This window comes from Ornithodoros turicata, chromosome 2 (assembly GCF_037126465.1).
Source record: "Ornithodoros turicata isolate Travis chromosome 2, ASM3712646v1, whole genome shotgun sequence".
NCBI lineage: Eukaryota > Metazoa > Arthropoda > Arachnida > Ixodida > Argasidae > Ornithodoros > Ornithodoros turicata.
Window position 1 is genome coordinate 27,285,579 of NC_088202.1, and position 20,019 is coordinate 27,305,597.

The window sequence follows — 20,019 nt, forward strand, 5'->3', positions numbered from 1 at the left end:
GATGCCGGATGATTCATTTTACATCACAACGTTTTAGAAAGGCAGAAGTATTCGAGTCTCCGTTTTTGTTCTTTAAATTTGAGACAGACTTAGCCAAGGGCCTTGAGAACTTTGTAAACGCCGTGAACATGACTACGGGGGTCAAGGAACACAGGCTGTACTACAACAGGTTTGGATTCATTCAAACATCGTTTGACTTTGTATTTCGAGGGAAGTACTTTGATAACGCTGCTGTTACTGATGAATTTGTCAAATTCGCCGGCGAGTTGTTTCATCTGGTGATGACTGCTGATCGACTTGATGAATCGGTGATCCTTTTCAAGCACTTCACGTGCTGGACGACTAAGGACCTATAGTTGTGTTTGAAGTCAGTGCCCACATGAATATTTACAAGGTTCCAGTGATGCCGCATGCGACGGGGAGACTGAAAACTCTAAACAACGTTGACCTGCACGTTGAGAATGTATCAGCACTTTTCTGCGGTTGTGGATGAAAAAGTGAGAGTGAACCTAACATGGCTGAGGAGGTGTGAGAACTAAGGAAGTTGCAAGAGAAACATCACCATATTTGCGTTGGAGTCGAAGTCGCAGTAAAGACTATACAATACAATACGATACAATACAATGTTTAGTAACCTTTCCCCATTTCTTTATTTTTAATGAACATATTCCTCCCCCCCCCCCCACAATGTTTAGTACTGAAACAAAAGTTATGCAAACAACCTTCTAAGAGACCGCAGGGATGTCCTGTAACTCATACAAAGAAGGGAGGAAGCAATAAAGTGGTAAGTTCGAAGCTGAAGAGTGACAGTGGGAGATACTGTCATGTGACGACGAGTGGCATGCAGCTGCATGAGCTCATTCCTGATAGGCAAAAATAATTAAGACACAGAGGTGTGCAAAAACCGCTAGCTAACTTAACCTATCGACCTTGTCAGGTTACTCTCAAACCACTAGCAACCGTGCGCTCCTTAGCATCGTTCCCAGCGACTACATAACACGGGTGGACTGCCAAAATCTCCCTTCCCATTGGGATAAATACTCGTGGCCGCCGTCTTTAATGATTATGACTGGCGATAACGCAACATTCCATATAACTAGTCATCCAGTAAACATCTGAGTAGCGTATCAACGTTCGAAAGACCAAGGAAAAAGACGATTGCCTGCTTCCGCGTGCGATATGCACAATTGTGTCGTGAGGGGCGCTGGCCGATGCGATATCTGTTCTACACCCGTTCCCGAACGAGAGAAAATGAACCGGCACGAAATGAACACGAACGGAGACGAAAATGAACGAAAACACACACGGGAAAATGAAGGAACTCGGCAAACGGCAGTCCACACGTGCAGTTCCTGAGACTACCACGGGGTGGCAGCACTAATGGCGGCGCCCATTCCTTCAATCGCGTTTTTGTGTAAAGTTATGCTTGGGATTGTTTTGTATTTATTTGGCGGTGGTGGTGATTTCGAGCAGATTTCCTCATCTATCATGCACGCCACCAGTCAGTCAATCAGCGTATTTGCATTGGAATTACTGGGACTGGGTAATGGTAATGACTGGTAATGAGACTGGGTAATGACTGGTAGTGGTCCTACAAAAATGGAACCCAGATTTCTCCATGGTGCAAACGTATCTCGTAAGCCTTCGTGCGTGCCTCGGCGTCCCCCGAGCAGCAGAGACCCGAGCAGTTATTGCCGAAACGAGGGACACCCCGCTGGATGTTCTTCGCTACGGTGAGACCTGCCGACTTTTCCTCCGCCTTTTATCCCATCATCGGCGGCACCCGCTCGTATCGAAGATCTTGAGGCGCAAGCACTGCAAGGTCCACTCGGTGATGACTCAGCTGAAGCCTAGCGTCCCGCGTTTCGTAGTGAAGACAGTGGCTCCCAGTGCCCCTCCATGGTCTCTGTCAAGTCCAGTCACCCGCCTAACTGTTCCTGGCCTGCATGGAAGGAAAAGGGATACAGCTGCTTACCCTGGGCATGATGAACGACAACTACACGGCGTCAACATCAGTTTTCACTGACGGGTCATCTACTCGGGGTGGATCGTCCTCGGCATTTGTCTTTCCAACTCAGTCAGTCTCCTGTGGTCACCGTCTTTCTCACAGAACATCCTCTACGTGTGCCGAGCTTTACGCTATTCTATTTGGTATGCAAAAAATATCAGCCAGTCAGGCTCAGTCCTGGGTCGTCTTTAAAGACTCAAGACCCGCGCTCCAGTGTGTGGCCAACTTGGGGATACGTGGGCTCCACCTCGTCTTCCCTTTGCCCCACTTGTGGAGTACACGGCGACCTCAGCCACGTCATCCTGGCTTGTGGGCAATACCACCACGAGCGTGCACTAATGGAAGTCTCTATGCAACGCATTGACAAGCGGCCGTTCAACCTAGCGAAGAGCCTCGGTCCGTAGTCGAACGCTGCCCACCAGACGCAGGGCCTTCGTCTTCTGGCGGAGTACTTATGCTCCACCGGTCTGGCGGCGGCTCTTTGAAAGCACCCATCCCTTCACCCTCTCCCAACGCGAAATAGGGCAGTGTACCGCCTCAGCGGCGGTGAATCACCCACCCCATCACCATCCAATGTATGTGTGTGTGTCGTAAGCTGAGCTGGTAAAAAATAAAAATGAAAGCGTGATTAAAAGAGAGAGCGTGAGGAAGAAATAAAATGATCGAGGCTATGGAATGGCTGATGTCCTGCCAGCTTCAGGGATGTACACATACAGGATCATCCGCAAGAAAGCTGACGCCTCCTTTGAAGGTGGCATACGAAGAACATTTCCTGCAACACCACTCGCACTGTATATTCATCAATAAGCACTTAACCTATGGGTAAAATGCTTAAACCGAATCGTTTGTAATTTCTTTTGTAGTTTTTATTTATTCTTTTTTTACTTACTCTCCTTGTGAGTAGTCGACGGTCACATCTGCAGGTTCGGTGCCTTTTTGCTTGACGCGACAGTCCTGGATTGGCTTCTTTGGTTGAGTCATTTATTGCAATGAATGTCGAATGGGGCAGGTGCGGTTGGGCTGCTCGTAATTGGCGGTTCCGTAGAAGGGGAAAGGGAAAGATGATGGTGTTACAGAGAACGGAGGGTGTGCAGTACCCTTTTACCTGCTGTACCTTTTGCTCTGGGATTCGGATACTTCCGCAGAACTACCCACAACAGACAACATGTGAGCATCCCTCATAAGCCTTCATTGCGATGCTCCCTGTACCACGGTAAGCGCCGCACAGTTGACAAAGTTACCCCATGAATGTCGAAGGAATGATGTCAGGGTTTTCAGCAATAGATCTCATATAGGACAACTGACTCCCTTCTCGATGTCGCTTTCGGATTCCGGAATGAAATGCTGTGTCGTAACAAAATATCACAAACGATTGTGCTAGAGATCGGACGAATCCATAATTTTCCGAATGCGAATTCGAATCCGAATCTAAGGAAGGTTCTGCGAATCCACGAATCTGACGATAATCGAATCTTTCCAATCCCTCCTTAGAAAGAGTTTGAAAATCCAGAGAGAAAAAAAACCCTTCTACTGAAAAGTGTTTTGAAGCAGAATATTATGTATTTGTTTAATGAACAACAAATTCAATAATAGTTGATTTTCATGACAAAATATACCATATACTTCCGGTTAAGTGTAATTTTTTTAACGTGCTGTTCACCGACTAGAGCAAATACATAATTCTCGAGTCTGAATTGTTTTCACGTAACAAACCACAAATCAAAAGCAAAACAATGTTACTTTTAAAAATTTTAATGTAAGAGTTCCTGCCTGAACTCTTTCAGTCCAGAACAGCAACAACAACAACAGATAAATTAATGACGATGATGAATGGGGAACTTCGCCACATGAGAGCAATGTAAGCAATCAAACAAGAAAACACACGCCGACCAATCAGGCTTTCGGCGGACTCCGGATGTGCCAATTTTAGAAAGAAACAAACAAACGTGGCTGGTGGATTGGAAAGATTCGATTCGCCATTTTGGACACTGGGATTCGGATTCCCGAATCTTGAATCCCTGCCTAGGATTCGAGGATTCGGTTAGCACATCCGTAGATTATGCGCTCATCGATGTACGGATAACTCGTTGGAATATTGAAGTGCGTCGTGCTACAAGTCGCGAAAAGCCGTAGTTCAGCGAATATGTTGACTATCGCTGTTGTGAAGCGGTAAACTGCCGTACAACTGGGACCCACTTTCCAAGGCAATAATGTGCTCGCTGCGTCCTTGAAGAGTACCAGCTGTTAAAAAAAGTCAATTTTTCTATTCAATATCGAAATTCGATTCCTCTGCCATTCCGACAGGCTCATCCTTCCTCTATCGTTTTGGTGCAACTCTAGTTAAGATCGACCCACACGTTATTGTTTTATGCCCAGTGTTATATCACCCAGTAAAGTTGCCGTTTTTTAGATATTGTTTACAACTTCTGGAATAGTTTTAGTAGCACGTAGTATCTCGATAAAATTGAACTTCATATTTCTTTTGCCTCTATACTAAATAGAAAATAGTTGAAATTTTACAAGCTCATATACCCAGGAAAACCAGCAGCTTCAGATCGAATTCAGGATCGTGGGAGGCGCAAAACGGCTCTATTTCCGTTCCTGGGAAATAATTCAATTCTTTCGTTAAAACAAAAATATATTCTCACGCACATCATCCTGGAATGAAAGCAAAGCAGTTCCGACTGTTGAGCATAATCCAATTGTTGGAGAAGGTCGGCCGTTCCTTGCGTATTGACATATCTTTAGCAAATGTTCTGCAGAATAATACGCTTGAAAGCACAGGGTATCTCTCCTGACGAGATAAAAAAATATATAAAAAACTACTTGTGTGAACATTTGGGGGAGCTTTTGCCATTATTTGTAAGCACTTTAATTTTTTTTTTTTTTTTAAATCGGTATAATTCGGGGTGCTTTAGTGCAGTGAAACAAGTTCTTGCACTAAGCACTGTGTGATGCACATGCACTAAGCACTGTGTACTGATATGAGTGGTATGAAGGGAGTTGCCTCAGGACGAGAGGCGCCGATATTTCGAACAGAGACAGTTCTTCTTCTGGGCACCGTCCTCATCATTGGCATGTTATTTAGAGGGTTAGGTATGACGTGATAAAAGTTCGTGCGAATTGTGGGTCAACAGCCCGGGGAGAAGAAAGGGTCCGTAGAGGCTTATACCAGGGAAATGAATGTGTAGTATATATCTATTGTTGGGAAAAACTCACGTGACCTCTGACGTCTGGCCAATCGTTGGGCCTCGGTAGAGTAGTTTTTTGCTTTGTTTTATTTGTCTCCCTGGGTGACGTAAAGCGACGCTGCCGAGGCGTTCTTTTTCCCTTTCCCCTCTGTTCTCTCCCCGCTTTGGCGGTTCTGGATTTTCGTTCGCATCCAGTGAAATAAATAAAACGCGGAAGCGTTGGCTCTTTCTGTTGCACAAGGTGCTTTATTTTTCGGGGTTGGTATTTCCAAATCACGCATATGCAGTCTTCTGTATCTGCGCCAAACACGAACATGACAAAAACATTGTTTCTGAAGTTCGAGTAATATGCCGAAGCAACTTCACATTCACTGTTAGCTGATGTCTCACGTGGAAGACTTCACAGTAGATCAGTAAATTCACTGCACAGGCACACACATTCGCAAATCCAGCACGACAGGAAACATGTCCATATCCCTTTGCTGCTTGTGTAGTGTCACATGTCAAGGCTGACCCGTCACAAAGGAACCTGTGCAGCTGCTAAGCCAAAAGATGATGTTCCAACCACTCAGAGTGGCATATCCATTCTATTGCGTCATGCAGATGCTTTTCGGAAGCAGATATGAGTTGAGCAGTACCTAGTTGATACCTGAGCAAGAAAGACCAGAACAGGGATCAGAAAACGTGAAAACTAAAAATTCTACCGTCCGAAATGTTGCGTATATGCCACAGGTGCGGTGCTATGCTATGCTACGCTAAGCGGCAGAATGGAATAGGAACTGACTTACCTGCCATCGAGTGGAAAAACACAGTATTGATCCCTCTTGAATCGTTGTCGCGCCAAGCAAGCGAAGCAGACCTGCGCCTTCCACTTATCTATCACTGAATTTACTTGCAGAAGTATCCAAGAGGATTCGAGTTTTGCAGAGTCGGTATCGACGGGCACTAAAAACCATCCAAAGCGGTACCGGCAAAGATGCTTTGCGTGCGTCCCTGCTGCACCATATTTCGAAACTTTACGGCGAGCTGCTCCGGCACCCCAGACACGGCGGTGCCCGCTTTCCCGCGCCACGAAAAGGTTATAATTTCAAACCGACCAATGAGCGCTCGCATACCAGGGGAGCGGCCGCAGGAGCCAATGGGATGCTTTCGGTCCAGAACTCGCGCTTCGACGTAAAATTTTGACGTTTCATGACGTTTCATGACGCGAAAGGCTCGCAGCGCCTCACTTTAGTCCGCAAATGAACTCGCGAGTTTCATCCCCTTGCTTATACGGCCGGTGAGGATTGTATCATATTACGGCCGAAGTCTCATTACGGCCGATGTCTCAATACGGCTGAAAGTCTCAATACGGCCGATAATCCTTAAATCCCCAAGTGCCTCATTACGGCCAAAGTCTCAATACGGCCGAAGGTAGTCTCATTACGGCCGAAGATGTCTCATAACGGCCAAAAGTCAAAATGTGTATTGTAAAGTGCATTGACATGCAATGTTGCAGCCAGGTATGGATATACATTCCAGAGTGTATAAGCCATGCGGTGTGCCCTTAGTGCCCTTATCATATATATACACATATTGTGAGACAATCAGTATGTTATCATACCACAGCACAATGCAGCATATTGTGGAATGTGTACACCTCAAAGGTAGCGTTGATGTTGCTGTGAAGCAGCAGGCTACTATGTGGAGTTAGCTACTTGTGGAGAGCTAGATGAACATCGGCTTTGTTGTGACGTTTTTTGGAGTCGTCCTACAGTCACTGGCCAAGAAGGAACACCTATCTCAGTCGACGTCAGTTTATTTCCATTCGCTTTACAATGGTACAATTCTCGCTTCTGGAATGAGTAGACCTGCAAGAAGCAAAGAGCAACCGTGAATAGGCTAGAATATTTTAAAAAAACAGGCATTTGACTCTACATGGCTGGTTTTAATGTGCACAAGCTGCATACGTGTTGATATGTGTCTGTTATTTCATACAAGGCTAACATAAATCTTCATCTAGACAAAAAAATGACAAGCCTTAAGAATGTGACTTCCAGGTAAACAGAATGCATGACCATGAGATGAATTTAGTTGCATTAGTTCATTCACTTAATGGAAACATGTGAATATGAAACAGTGATACATTACAATTCATGAAATGATGCATGCATGACTTTCCTTTTTTCATTTCTTCTTATAAAAGTAGTCCACGAATTAACACTCGTGCACTACTACACAATTTTTCACTTCACAATAGAACCGTATGATACATTGGTAATTTTAACAGCTCACCTCTTCAGCCAAGACTCCCTGGGCAGCAACATCCTATTAGCCATGTTGTTGTTGTTTTTCTTTTTCGGAATCCTTCGCGTAGCCACATAACATGACTGGAATGGAAAATAGCTATCAATAACAATGTACTTAAATGACTTCCTCTTGAAATATTTATTCTAATCAGATATGCTTTTGCGCTTAGTACGGTGCAAAAGCCTGCGCAACATTTGCAGATGTTCGCGGTAAGCAATTCGAGGAGATCAATCCAAGTATGCCGACTTGTGCTTTTATTTTTGAACAAATATGACGACAAATTTTAACAAATGGCTTATGGCTCACATATGGCTCAAATGGCTCACATATGGGCTCACAAATGATAATGATAATGAAAATATGGCTCACAATGATAAATTTGCTGTACGGTGCGGCATTATCGGTGTCTTAACTTCGATTGAATTTGTTGTTCCTAAACGCGCAACGAACTACAAACGGTGCATATCTACTAACACATACCGAGCTACATCTATTACAGGCACTTCGGCTGTTTTGATTCAGTCAAATTACTCGTATGAGAATGCAACTATGTGTGGATAACACACTGCTAAGCCAGACAGTCTACGAAAGCAGAACTCACCAGAATTCTTGGTTCTCGGCCTTGGTCAACACTGCGCGATATAAGTTGGGACTGTGACGATTCATTCAACTCAATTTTCACAGGAACAACACGCGCTGCTCGAAAGACAACGATGGAAAATAGAGAGCCGCTTAAGTCCGCTAATTTGTACTTTACAGCACTACAAATCGATAGATCTAAACACGTCGTAAACTACAACGGCTCGGTAGCACAAGAAACGAGATACCCAACGTTGCTAGACACCATCCGAAGTTGAGAGCGTGAGAGCATATCAAAATAATAAGATATCAAAACACGAAAGGAAGAGTATTGATGCCCCTCCTTCTATAGCATGCAAAACGTGATAAGCGCTGAGATGAACATACATGTTCATGACGCGAGTTATTTTCACTGATGAAAAAGAGGTCACGTGGGATTGCGTGACGCTTGCGTAATTGTAGCAATGTGCAGTATGGCGAAACCAAACTTGTAAATTATGCATTGCACTTCATGGTAGCTGCCAGAAACGAAGCAAAGTTATGAGACAATGGATTACAGGTATGTTGGCATCTTTTTGATTCCTGCGTATCATTTCACATTACACTGTGACACTGAATACATGCGTGTCGTGTCTCACGATGCTAGGGAGGTAGTTGCATGGGAAGTGTGCATGGTAGACTTTTAATTTTTGATCGCGTGATCGGAATATCGGCACCTCTCGCGTTGTGGCTTGCATGCATGGTTGCAAGTGACCAACCAATTGCTGATCCCTTACTAGCGCTCCTTACAAAAGACAAAACGAAACATGTGGGAAGGTATATATTTTTGATTACTCATATATAACGAGAAAATGTATCGTTTTCAGGTTGCTGCCACTACACCATGTGCCCGCGATTGTCCTGCGTGTATGATTGCACTAACGACGTCGCCCTCCACGGCGGAAGTGGTTTGCGCACACGTGTTTCAGCATGAAGCCTGCAGGTAACATCTGATGCTTACCCTTCGGATATACTGATTCTGAATTTACATATTGTAGCTTAGAGGAATTCCGAATTCCCAGAGTGCACACGCTTATAACATTGTGACATCAGCGCAGTGGCATAAGCAGTAATGTAGTGCCCCACGAAAATGAACGAGGGTCAGCGGTTTATCCAGAATCCCAAGCACGAGAGGGGTGTTGAAAAAAATTGGGGAGGGGGGCATCATTATAGTTACGTCATTACAACTTAACATATCATTACAGACGTGTCTGAAGCTGAAATTGCAAGGGCACCCCCTGTAGGGGGTGCACAGTCAAAAAAGTTAGGGGGTGTCACTGAAGATTTGGGGGGTGTAGGGGGGTCTGGATAAAGCACTGACGAGGCGTACTCCTCCACCCCATGTAAAGCCTCATAAAACACCTCCTGAAATATTTTCCTGGCTATGCAGCTGCATCATTATGACGTAATTGTCATTGTTGTCCATAATTCTTGAATATGTTTTCAATGTCTGGAAAAAAAAAAGTCTGCTTGACAGCATGTCTTGTGGTCATCATCAAACAAGAGCATATGCCGTTTTGTTCAGCACCTTATATACTTTCTTTTAATTTCAGGTGGACGTAAATTGTAGAACGCAGCTAGTGGGGGCAAAGATCATGGTCATTGGTCATGTGGCTCCTGGAGCTCTCAGAGGGCTCCCTTGTGGAGTAACTTTTCAGAACACACACACACAGTTTGCTCACAGAACCAACGAGTAGGATGTTGCTCGAATGCTGAGACAAAATGGCGTAACACATACAGATATCATATGACACAGTATGACAATAAAAACATTTTTCACGGGGGATGCATGAAACACTGTCGCAATATTGTGTGCACAAGCCGTGGGTCACACCGCCTCGGACACACTTTGGGAAGCATAAAACACAGCGATTGCTAATATGGTGGATGCTTCTTTTTTCTTTTTGGCCGTGATGAAACATTTTCGGCCGAAATGAGACTACCTTTGGCTGTAATGAGATTTGGTCGTAACGAGACACTTGGGAATTAAAGGATTTTCGACAGTAATGAGACTTTCGGCCGTAATTAGATGTTACCCCGGTGAGAATTGCAGCTTTGTTAGAGTGTGGAGGGGATTATGTGAATGAAGTCATCTTGGCTCCAGACCGGTTACAGAAATGCAAGGTTCGTGGAATGGAAGAAATGGGACGAAACAGGACAACACGCAGGAATGAGCGAGCATTCCGAAAAATAAGGAAGTTAGTGGTTACGTAGGAAAATTGTTCAGAGCAAACAATATCTTTTTTTTTTATATATATATATATTTGTAATCCGCTCCTTGCACCACGCAAGTGGAGCCAGCGTCGTATGTCCCCTACCGCCGCTGTGCAAAATGTTGGGTAGTAAGAGTGCATATCCTCGCTTGCTTTGACTACACGATTTGACTGCGTTGCGGCTATTTCTGCTCTACTTGGCCTTAGAAATATCTAAAGTTGCTGATTGTTGTTATGACACGGTTTCTGGCCCATGAACTTCCTGAACAAATGTTTGGACAAAGTAGCGCTGTCAAAGGGTCAAGGATCTGTGAATGCACATAATTCGGCTAGTGCTGAAGATTTCGCGGGGCATTGTCGCAACGTGTGCTGGCTTGGAAACATGCTAAAATCCCTGACTTTTGAGAAATTCTATTTCCGCACGCACGTAATCTCAGTAGTTGTCGGTTTCCCCAATTGTTATGTTGTGGTCGAACGGTTATGGTATTGTTATGGTTGGGGGGTGGGGGTAGGTATGTAGAGTTAAAACACGTGGAGAGGTAGTTCACAGCTACGTTGGTCACTGAGTTTGCATACAGTATTCACAAACGGTACAGGTGATAATAAATTTAGATTACAACTGCCATGGATATTGAGCTGGCGTTTCCTTTGCCTGGTGCCTCTCTGGCAACAACGAAATTATGTCTCTGAGAGTTCATTGCACAACTTTAATAGTATACCCTGCAGAAACGTTTGAAACGAAAATGAAATTTCGAAAATGCAGAACTACACAGCAACTTTTAGACATTATTTCATTGAACAGTAGACATGACTGCACCTTTAGATTAATAATTACGTAAGGTCTCTTTAGGTTGCGGTTTAGAAAGCCCTGTAATGAGAGGGGTGGATTTCCGCGTATTTTGCTGCACACTTAATAGTGAGTTTCAGTATAACGTACCCTGTCGCCTTTGCGCACGTAAGGGACAGCGTTGGCGGTTCGCACGCGCAAGACATAAGCAGGGCTTTGCTCATTGTGCAAAACCAAGACGCTATCCCTTACGTATACGCAAAAGCGACAGCGTACGGTATGCTAAAACTCACTATTATCTACTACCGGTTTTTCCTATAAGGATGATCGTGTAGTACCGCAATTTCACCTCTCCCTCGTATTCCACAAGGAATGTATCAAAAGAGAACACCAACCCATCCGTCAGAAACCAGGAAAACTAAAATCCACCGCAAAAAATAAAAAGGAAGGAGAGAAAGGAAACCGTAAAAATGTCAAACCCACGGAAGAAATTTCGGTGAGGTTTGCCTGGCTAAAGTCATGCCTAGCAAGCTCGTCGCGTCTCATACATGTTTCATTACAAAAAATTACGAACGTGCAGTGTAACTTTGTCTAACCTAGACCCACTAAATAAAGGTGCGCTGTACTGAGCGCTTGTAATAAGCTTCGCTTTAGTGGATACCATTTAGCGAGACAAATCTAACCGAAGGAAAGCAGGAGACCCGCCCGGAAGTTACTACTCAAATGTTAACACGTGGCTCGTAGAAGGCGCTCCAGCTGCTGGAGAAACTCTACTGCAAGGAGCGGATATGGGCAGTTTTCTTTAGTAGTTGAACTGAGGTTCCATCACGGCCAGCGGACTTGGTATTTTTCAGGTTGCTGACAATAGTGATGAACTTATTTGGGTCTGTAGGAGCAAGAAATGCTCAGGTAGGATTGCGGATGATCGGTTTTATTTCAAGAGAGGCGTGTACGTTGTAACACTCAAAAGTGGTGGATAAAGAAGAAAAATGTTCGCTTAGTACGTGGGTAACAGATCGTGTATTGTGAGTGTGCCATCTGAGCTCCCAATGGCGTGAGTTGCTTTATTTCTGGGTTGCTACTTGTTCAAAGCCTCATTGATAATCTTCTCAACGCAGATTAGATGTACACGGTGCTAAATGACGCCTAACCCGTGATGAACAGACGCCCCATACAATCGGTCAGCCTGTGAAGGGGCACCGTGCAAGTACTAGCACTTTGTTCTCTGAAACAAGTGATACAGCATAGCATTGAGATAGCATTGAACAGGCTGAAATGAATGCGGAACTGATTAGCCCCTTCAACACTCTTCAGCTCCCAACCAGGACATCTCAGCGTCACTATCTTCGAGTAGTGAGCATCGTTAAAAGGACTATCGCATCTGGAAACGTGTGTATGAGACCGATACGGAAATGAGGGCTCAACCGGAGACACGGAAGAACGAAAGCAAATTCTCTGATACAGCAACTGTTTATTACGAACCCAACGCTTGTATCCCCAAACACTCCCTTCCCTCCCTTTTTTTTTTCATGTGTTCTAATAAATATATCCCCCCCCCCAAACACCTCCGAAAGGATGGAAGCATGTGTTGTTTTGTTGCTCATCCCCATCTCTCTCTCTCTTCCATTGGGGGAGGCGTCTCCCTTGCCACGTTTCCTATACGTGTTCACATCATTACCATCGCCATTAATAGCGAAAGGCGGCATTACCAAAAGACAATATTTTTTCTAAATATCAATACTGTTGATATTGTGCGCTCACAGTGACTTTTATACTTTTATTTTGTTGTGTTATTACTATATTATTACTTATTAGTTACTTCTTATTTTCACTATATTATTTTGTACGGTATAGCCTTCCGACTTTTCGTTGTGCAGAAGAATGTTTCGTGCCATATGCGTAACAACAACAACAACAACGTATAAGTAATGATAACGCGTAACGTGGATTGTGCATCTCTCCATTTCTTCACACAATGCATGCATGTGCTTTCATAAATATTTTCTGTATTTTATTTTTTATTTTGTCAGTCAAACGTTTGAGCTGAAAAAACACATCAAGCCAAGCAAACTATAGCGACACATGCCTGAAAAAACTCTCCTTTCCTGGTTTTACTCCTTGCAGTTAGCATGAATTTACTTTTACGAGAAGCGCAATGATATAGAAAAAAAACTTTCATAAATCACACAGAAACCATGTGGTATTTACCGCTCTACACAAGTGATTATCGTCGTAAAGGATCGTGTCCTAGAGTAGCAACAACAGGGGCCAGTTAAGAAAATGGCAAATAAAACTATTGCTATCCCATATATGCATTGACATTGTTGTTTATATGATGTTGGATTTGATCCAGTCGACGTAAGAAGACACGCGGACAAAGTAGGCGGGTAAGTTTCCGCAACCGCCATTTCCCCCGGAGGAAATACCGACCAGCACGGCTGATTTTTTCTTGTACTCCACTGCACCGCCACCGGAGTCACCCTGAAAGGAAAGCAGAACTTTTCAGGGCAATGGGGGAGGGCGGGGTCTATTTATTTTCACAGGAAAGGTCAGCAGTAGAAAGAAAAACTACAAAATCCATGCTAGTCATGCAGATGTAACATGTAACATGGTGGTTCTCCGTGAACGGGAAACGGCTCGGCACTACCTCCGTTTGCGTGCTCACATTCCCCGCCACCCGCTACTCAGGAAAATTCGATACCGCCCTGGAAGCGACTTCTATCGAGTAGCGCAGAGGACACGCCAGACTCTCACTGGCTTCATAACTAAGGACACTATACCGCCGGAAGCCCCCTGGTCTCTCCCGGTACCGCCCACGTTTGTACGCCTCCCAAACCTTCTGCAAAGAAGAGATCACGTCCCCCCTCAAGTCCTCCGAGCCCATTTTCATGCTCTGGTAGACGAGAAGTTTTCTACGTTTACGGCAGCATATACTGATGGCGCATCCCGAAACAACAAGTCCGCCTCAGCCTTCGTCATTCCATCCGAAGGCGTCGTGCACGGAAGACGCCTTTCACATCCAACCTCCTCCACAGCTGCGGAACTCTATGCCATCCTTTTCTTTCTACAACACATCGCTGATTTTCCACCCCGGGAATGGGCAGTCTTTACAGACTCCAAATCTGCACTTCAAGCAATTGAAACTTCCGGCATACGAGGCCCATCCGCACCCCTAGTCACCGACGTGTTAATGGCTTACCACACTATCTACGCCGCAGGCCACAGGCTAGTTCTCCAGTGGGTTCCAGCCCACTGTGGTGTCGTGGGGAACGAGCAGGCCGACAGCGCCGCAGAAGCAGCACTCTCGTCTCGGAACCGGACCCGTATTGTTCTGCTCAGAGGAGACCGCCGTTCAATTCTGCGACGTCTAGTGACACCCCTGGCTTCCCGCCAACGGACAACCGACATTCTTCCCCCCTCTATGTTGAACAGAGTTGATCCCATGCTCGCTTTCCGCATGCCACGAAACACATCTCGTCAGGATGCTGCATTAATCCACCGCATGCGCCTCGATGTGGCCTTTACAGCTCAGTGGCGTTACCGCTTGAGACAAATTGATTCTCCCACCTGTTGCCACTGTGGTGCTCTTGAGGATCTGGAGCACATTCTTCTTCATTGCCCTCACTACGAACCTTCCCGAATGACACTCTCCGAGTCTCTTCGTCAGCTGGACTCTCGCCCTTTCTCCCTACCGAAATTGCTTGGTCCCTGGCCCAATCCAGCCCAGCAACGCTCTGCGCTCAAAGCTCTTCTGACATTTCTGGACACCATCGGACTTCGATCATTATTGTAAAGGGGCTCGTTATTTTATTCCCCCCATTCCACCAAGCACTGGGGTAGAGTATCGCCTGTTGCGATGAAACTCCCCACTCTCCAAGGCCGAAAATAAAGTTGTTGTTGTTGTTGTAACATGGCATGCCATTTGAACTTGATGCAGATTGTACTTGCGCATGCGAGAACATGGTACAGCATGGAAACAGGTCAATGTTTGCAATTCCATGAAAGTTTAATCGCTTGAATGGGCGAAAGGATGGGTCCATTACTTTATGATCTTTAAAATCTACAAAATGCTTTCCTGTCCATAGTATTTCTCTCTTTCTGTCATATTTCTATGACAGAGGGCACGCTAACTAAACAAATAGCAGAAGCCACTGCATGGGACTAAGGCGTGGGTAGCAAACTGCTGCTTGTCAGAATTCCTTAAATATTTCGGGATTAAGTAGCCTTTATTCTATAAGTGCTCGATATACGACAAAATACACGAGATTGATCAAAAGCCTGTATCACACCAACGTAAGTTGTAAAGTAAAGGAAACACTGGGGGCTACTGCTGTGCAGAAGAAAGGCAACGTATTTCGTGCTAAACAGTCTGAAACCGAAAATGGCAAATTACGGAGCGATCACAAAAGTGATCGCTTCGTGATATCTTGGCACCATTGCCGCAGTGGCTGGATCGTCGCAGGCAAGAGTGGTCTCTTTCACCTCTCGACAGCACATTGGGCACAACTGCCCAGCACAATGGGGAGCTACTGAGTACTCACTGCAGTACTTCTATTTTGTACCGCACGATGACCTCCGCCGCCCAGACGTTGGCCTTGGTGGACGGTGGCTGTTGGAGGATGAGGGAGGGCTATGAGGGCTGCGACCCCACGAATCCCCATGTTTGCCGCGTACTTAGGCCACAGCAGCCATCCATTTCGCGTAGACCATCAAGACCCGCTGACTACCATGCGATATCCTTCATAAAACCGACAAACTGTCATGGAAGTCTGTCAGTCCTGGGATGCGGTACCGGTGTGCTTCTGAGTTCGTTAGGAAGACAAAAGCAGCCGATAAGCATGACGAGGAGATGGTTCCTTCACAGAGGACTGTAGTGTGGTCAGTGTACCCAGAAAAATGCAGTCGCCTGACGCGTCTACCATTTGTTTCCCCTTCGGAAGTGTATCGTTGGCAGGGGTGGGTACCTCCAACCCGATGCGATTTGTTCAGCTGCTGATACCAACAACTCAAGCTGACTGTTCCTTGCGATTGTCTGTGACATTCACATCTCACAAGTGTTGACACAACAAACACAAAATAAGCACAAAAAGGCAGCTCCAGCACGCCGCGATGTGCTTTGCTCAACCTGTGGCATCCGTGTTCCGGTCAACACGTCACCGTGCAATCTTTCCACTACAGAGACATTGTAAGAGCTTTACTGTACTGATAACGGTAAGGAAAACTGCCGCTTCAAGGCTGTCCTTAATGGGTCCAGTGGAATGGTTCGTTCCTCGCAGGTGCAGACACACTAACAACCTTGAAGTTCCAGTCCGCCACCATGCACTCGCACTATGAGTGCACTGTGCCTCATGTGTCGTTTTGTGAATCAAACATTGAATATTACCCGACAGATGCCTCTTCCACCACCTCCCGCACATAGATTCTTCTCAGAGTAGCAAGGGAACCTTGTGGCGCATGCGCTGTCATCAGCCACAGAAATCGTTGCATACCGCAGAGTTGTTGACAGTTCCGTGTCTGGAAATATACTACGCTGACTTCTATCTCCAGATTTTATTGCAAAATACGCTCAGAAAGACGACCACGGGGGTAACCTGGTATATTTTCTGTCCCGCGGTCCTTCTTTTGAAGAGATATGTCGAGGCTTCAGCCTACCTGAAATTCTTCCCCATCCTGTGATGACGACTTCGCCGTTCACTTCGTGCTTTCTTGGGGGCAAATTAACAGTGCCGACGGTGCCGTTGCTCCCTTTGATGTCGAAAGGAGCCTTCAGCTTGATTAGTGCGATGTCAACTCTGCAATGGCCGGAGGTTCTCGGATGAATCTTGAACTTTTCTGCCTTTCAGTCATATGAAAATAAAATGCATAGGTTTTTACACGGTAAGGAGGTGCCTACACATGTGCACTGCACTGAACTGAGCGAGAGAGACACGGTGAGAAACTGTACTGTTAGAATGAAATATATTTTTATGATTATTGTAATATGTGCCTAATATGGGGGGGGGGGGTTACTTGTAAGACGCGGACAGAAATCATGCTTGACGGCTGCACGTAGTACAGTCATGTCTCCATTATCCAGAAACCTCGGGACTCCTCCCTTTTTGTCCGGATAACCGAACCAAGCAAACTTCCGGGGAAACCCAAAAAAATTGGGAGACCTCCTTATAGCTCCAGAAAAGGAAGCAAGGTAAAGATTGTTACTTCAAAAATTCATGCGAAGTGAGCTGCCTGAAATTAGTTAGTACTCGTATGACGGAATTTGTTCGCAGCCGGGGCACCAGCTGCGTCACCCTGCTGTTCAAGGAAGGGTAATGTCTCAGAAAGTTGGTCCTGCGCACATGGTTTTGTCCTTTTGCAAATGTCTACAGCACAAGACATGCGATACTTTCGGACGACCTGAACACTGAAGTTCACATGGGGATTTCTCGCGCGCAGTAGATACAGGGCACCTCTTGCGCTTATCTCTACCGTGCCCCCGCACACCAAAACGCAGTATGCACGCAGACCACTGCAGTGACCTCTGAGGAATGGGGAGACAAACAGTACAGAATGCCCCGGTGAGATGTGACCCTTTTCCGGAACAATGCGGACGTTAAAGGGGCCGTAAACAGGTACAAAAGGTGCACATTTCTTTGTGCTATATTATTGAAACTTATGCAGTGAAAACTCCTTGCAATTACTAACGCTCAAAAACAAAAGGCGCTTGCATGCGGATGAAATATTCACTGCACCCTTTCGCATTTTAGCTCCGCCCCGCGCTCTAACTTTACGTCATTTTCACGTAGCGCTTTCCTCACCAATTACGATCGAGTGTTCCACGTATGATTTTATTTCAAATGCGGAATTAGACTAGATGAACGTGAATCCTCTTCTATTCAAAATCTAAACAGTTACAGCCTCAAACTGAAAAAGAAATGCGTTTAATTTAGGTATCATACGCGCACTACGTTTTCTGGGCAGTAGCACGCAGCACACCACGAGCGCGAATGAATATCCGGGACTACAGTTCCGGAATCTTAGGTAGGTGAGCGATGGAACATCTTCGTCATTTTCGAATGGTTCCGACAACTGGGCTGCCGTACTTTGATTTGAGCCACGCGGCATCGCGTCACCAGCTCGCGTGGTACAGTTAGCGTGGTACAGTTGGATAGCGTGCTGGCCATGTCACGTCGTGACTGGGAGGAACCCGGGTTCGAATCGCGATGTGATAGCAGCCCAACTGTTGACGTTTGCGCCAGCCGGAGATGTTGAAGATGTCATGACGTATTTCGGAACCACGGAGCGCAAAACGTCGTTTCACACAAACAAACTGAGCGCTCCGACTCAATGCTGATAAAGAAGTAGGTTTATTGGCTGGTAATTTGAAACGTCATGTGCGCAGCTCGGACCCCCCCCCCCCCCGATTCGACGGGAAAACGCTACGTAGCCATGTGACGTATGCGTGGTGGACAACAACAACAACAAAATCATGACTATGGCCTGGGGTGATTCACCGCTTGAGAGCAGTACACTACCCCATTACACGAGAAGCATGAGATAAGAAATATGAAAATGAAGTTATGTGCAAGTAAAACTCTTGAACTCCCGTCCTCTGGTTGCGCAACGCTACGTCACACAAAAGGAAGAAGCACATGAAAGAAGCGCCAATGGTCCTTGAGATGCAGGGGAGGACCCTACAGCGTCTGGAGCAAGCCAGTAGCCAAGAGGAACTCCAAGAACATCAGAAGACATCGACGGTGTTGCACATGACTCTGACATGGGCCAAGAATTGCAGCCAGGTTGAACGTCTGTCGGCTAGCACGACTCAGCTGAGCACAGAGTTGCTGCCTCTCCGTTTCGTAGAGCTTACATTCTATTAGGACGTGCTCAATGTTCGCTACAACGCCACATTTGGAGAATAGGCAGCTGTCACAGTATCCGATTCGGCACTTGAATTGGGGAGTGAAGGCTACGTTGAGACGAAGCCTGTGCAGGAGGGACGTAAAATAGCGTGGTAAACGGTCAGGAACTGAGAAGGACATAGTGGGATCCACCGAATACATGAGAGATCTGTCAGTGATGTCACGACTCCACTGCTGGCGAGCTAGTGGCTGAATGAGCTCATTCAGAAGTGATCTCCTGTCTCCTCTTGATAACACCGTTGGTACAACAGTCCGAGACTGTTGGGCAGCCGTTGCCGCTCTGTTGGCTTCTTCGTTTCCGCTCAAACCACAGTGACCCGGGATCCACTGCAGGGATATATGATGACCGTGATCGCTTAGACGCTGAACCTGATGGAGGATATCAGTGACAACCGGGGCGAGCGATCCACGTATTCCCATGTTGGCTATACATTGAAGAGCAGCCTTTGAATCTGAGTAGATGACCCAGGCCCGCGGATCGTCACAGGACGTCTTACGTAGAAACAACAGGATAGCATATAGCTCAGCCTACGTTGATGATGTGCGGTGTGAGAGACGGTATCCATGTGACACACCGTCAGTTGGAATAACAAATGCAGACGATGAACATTCATGACTGGAGGATCCGCCAGTGAAAACTGCCGTGTGGTCAGAATATCGACTGTGCATCATATCCGCTGCAAGCTGTTTCAGAACTGATGTAGGCACATGGTTTCGTTTGATATTAAGACCAGGAATTGACAATGCGATCGATGGTACTGGAAGCGACCACGGAGGCGTCGTGGACACCACTGATCTTGTAGAAAACGGGGGAACCTTAGGTTTCACTTCCATGAAACAGTTGTATGCGTTACATTGCTTCCGGCGACAAACTTTTGCTATTAGTGCTATTTGATTAACCTTGCATCTCACTTGGTCAGCGGAAGAAATATGCGGCTCCTGTAATTGGGCAGCCGTTAGGTCCTTCCGAACACAAGCACAGTCCTTGATACGCCTTGGCTGCCAGATGTAAATA

General features: G+C 45.9%; 1 protein-coding gene and 1 long non-coding RNA gene across 3 annotated transcripts in view; one reads left to right on the forward strand and one right to left on the reverse strand.

Moving 5' to 3' along the window:
* The window catches only part of LOC135385255 (uncharacterized), a 26,943-nt gene continuing 6,924 nt past the window's right edge, over positions 1 to 20,019 (forward strand). The window contains exon 1 of the long non-coding RNA XR_010420373.1: positions 1 to 169. This is a non-coding gene — a long non-coding RNA (uncharacterized LOC135385255). The remainder of the gene's footprint in view (positions 170 to 20,019) is intronic.
* Positions 13,091 to 20,019, reverse strand: part of LOC135385252 (U21-ctenitoxin-Pn1a-like) — a 19,705-nt gene continuing 12,776 nt past the window's right edge. The window contains exons 5-7 of one of the 2 annotated variants that reach the window (XM_064614457.1): positions 16,759 to 16,942; positions 16,490 to 16,620; positions 13,091 to 13,587 (exon numbers count right to left, since the gene is read on the reverse strand). In XM_064614457.1, the coding sequence (XP_064470527.1) occupies positions 13,435 to 13,587; positions 16,490 to 16,620; positions 16,759 to 16,942 (468 nt within the window). In that variant the 3' untranslated portion in view covers positions 13,091 to 13,434. The remainder of the gene's footprint in view (positions 13,588 to 16,489; positions 16,621 to 16,758; positions 16,943 to 20,019) is intronic. The other variant, XM_064614458.1, reaches the window with a different exon arrangement.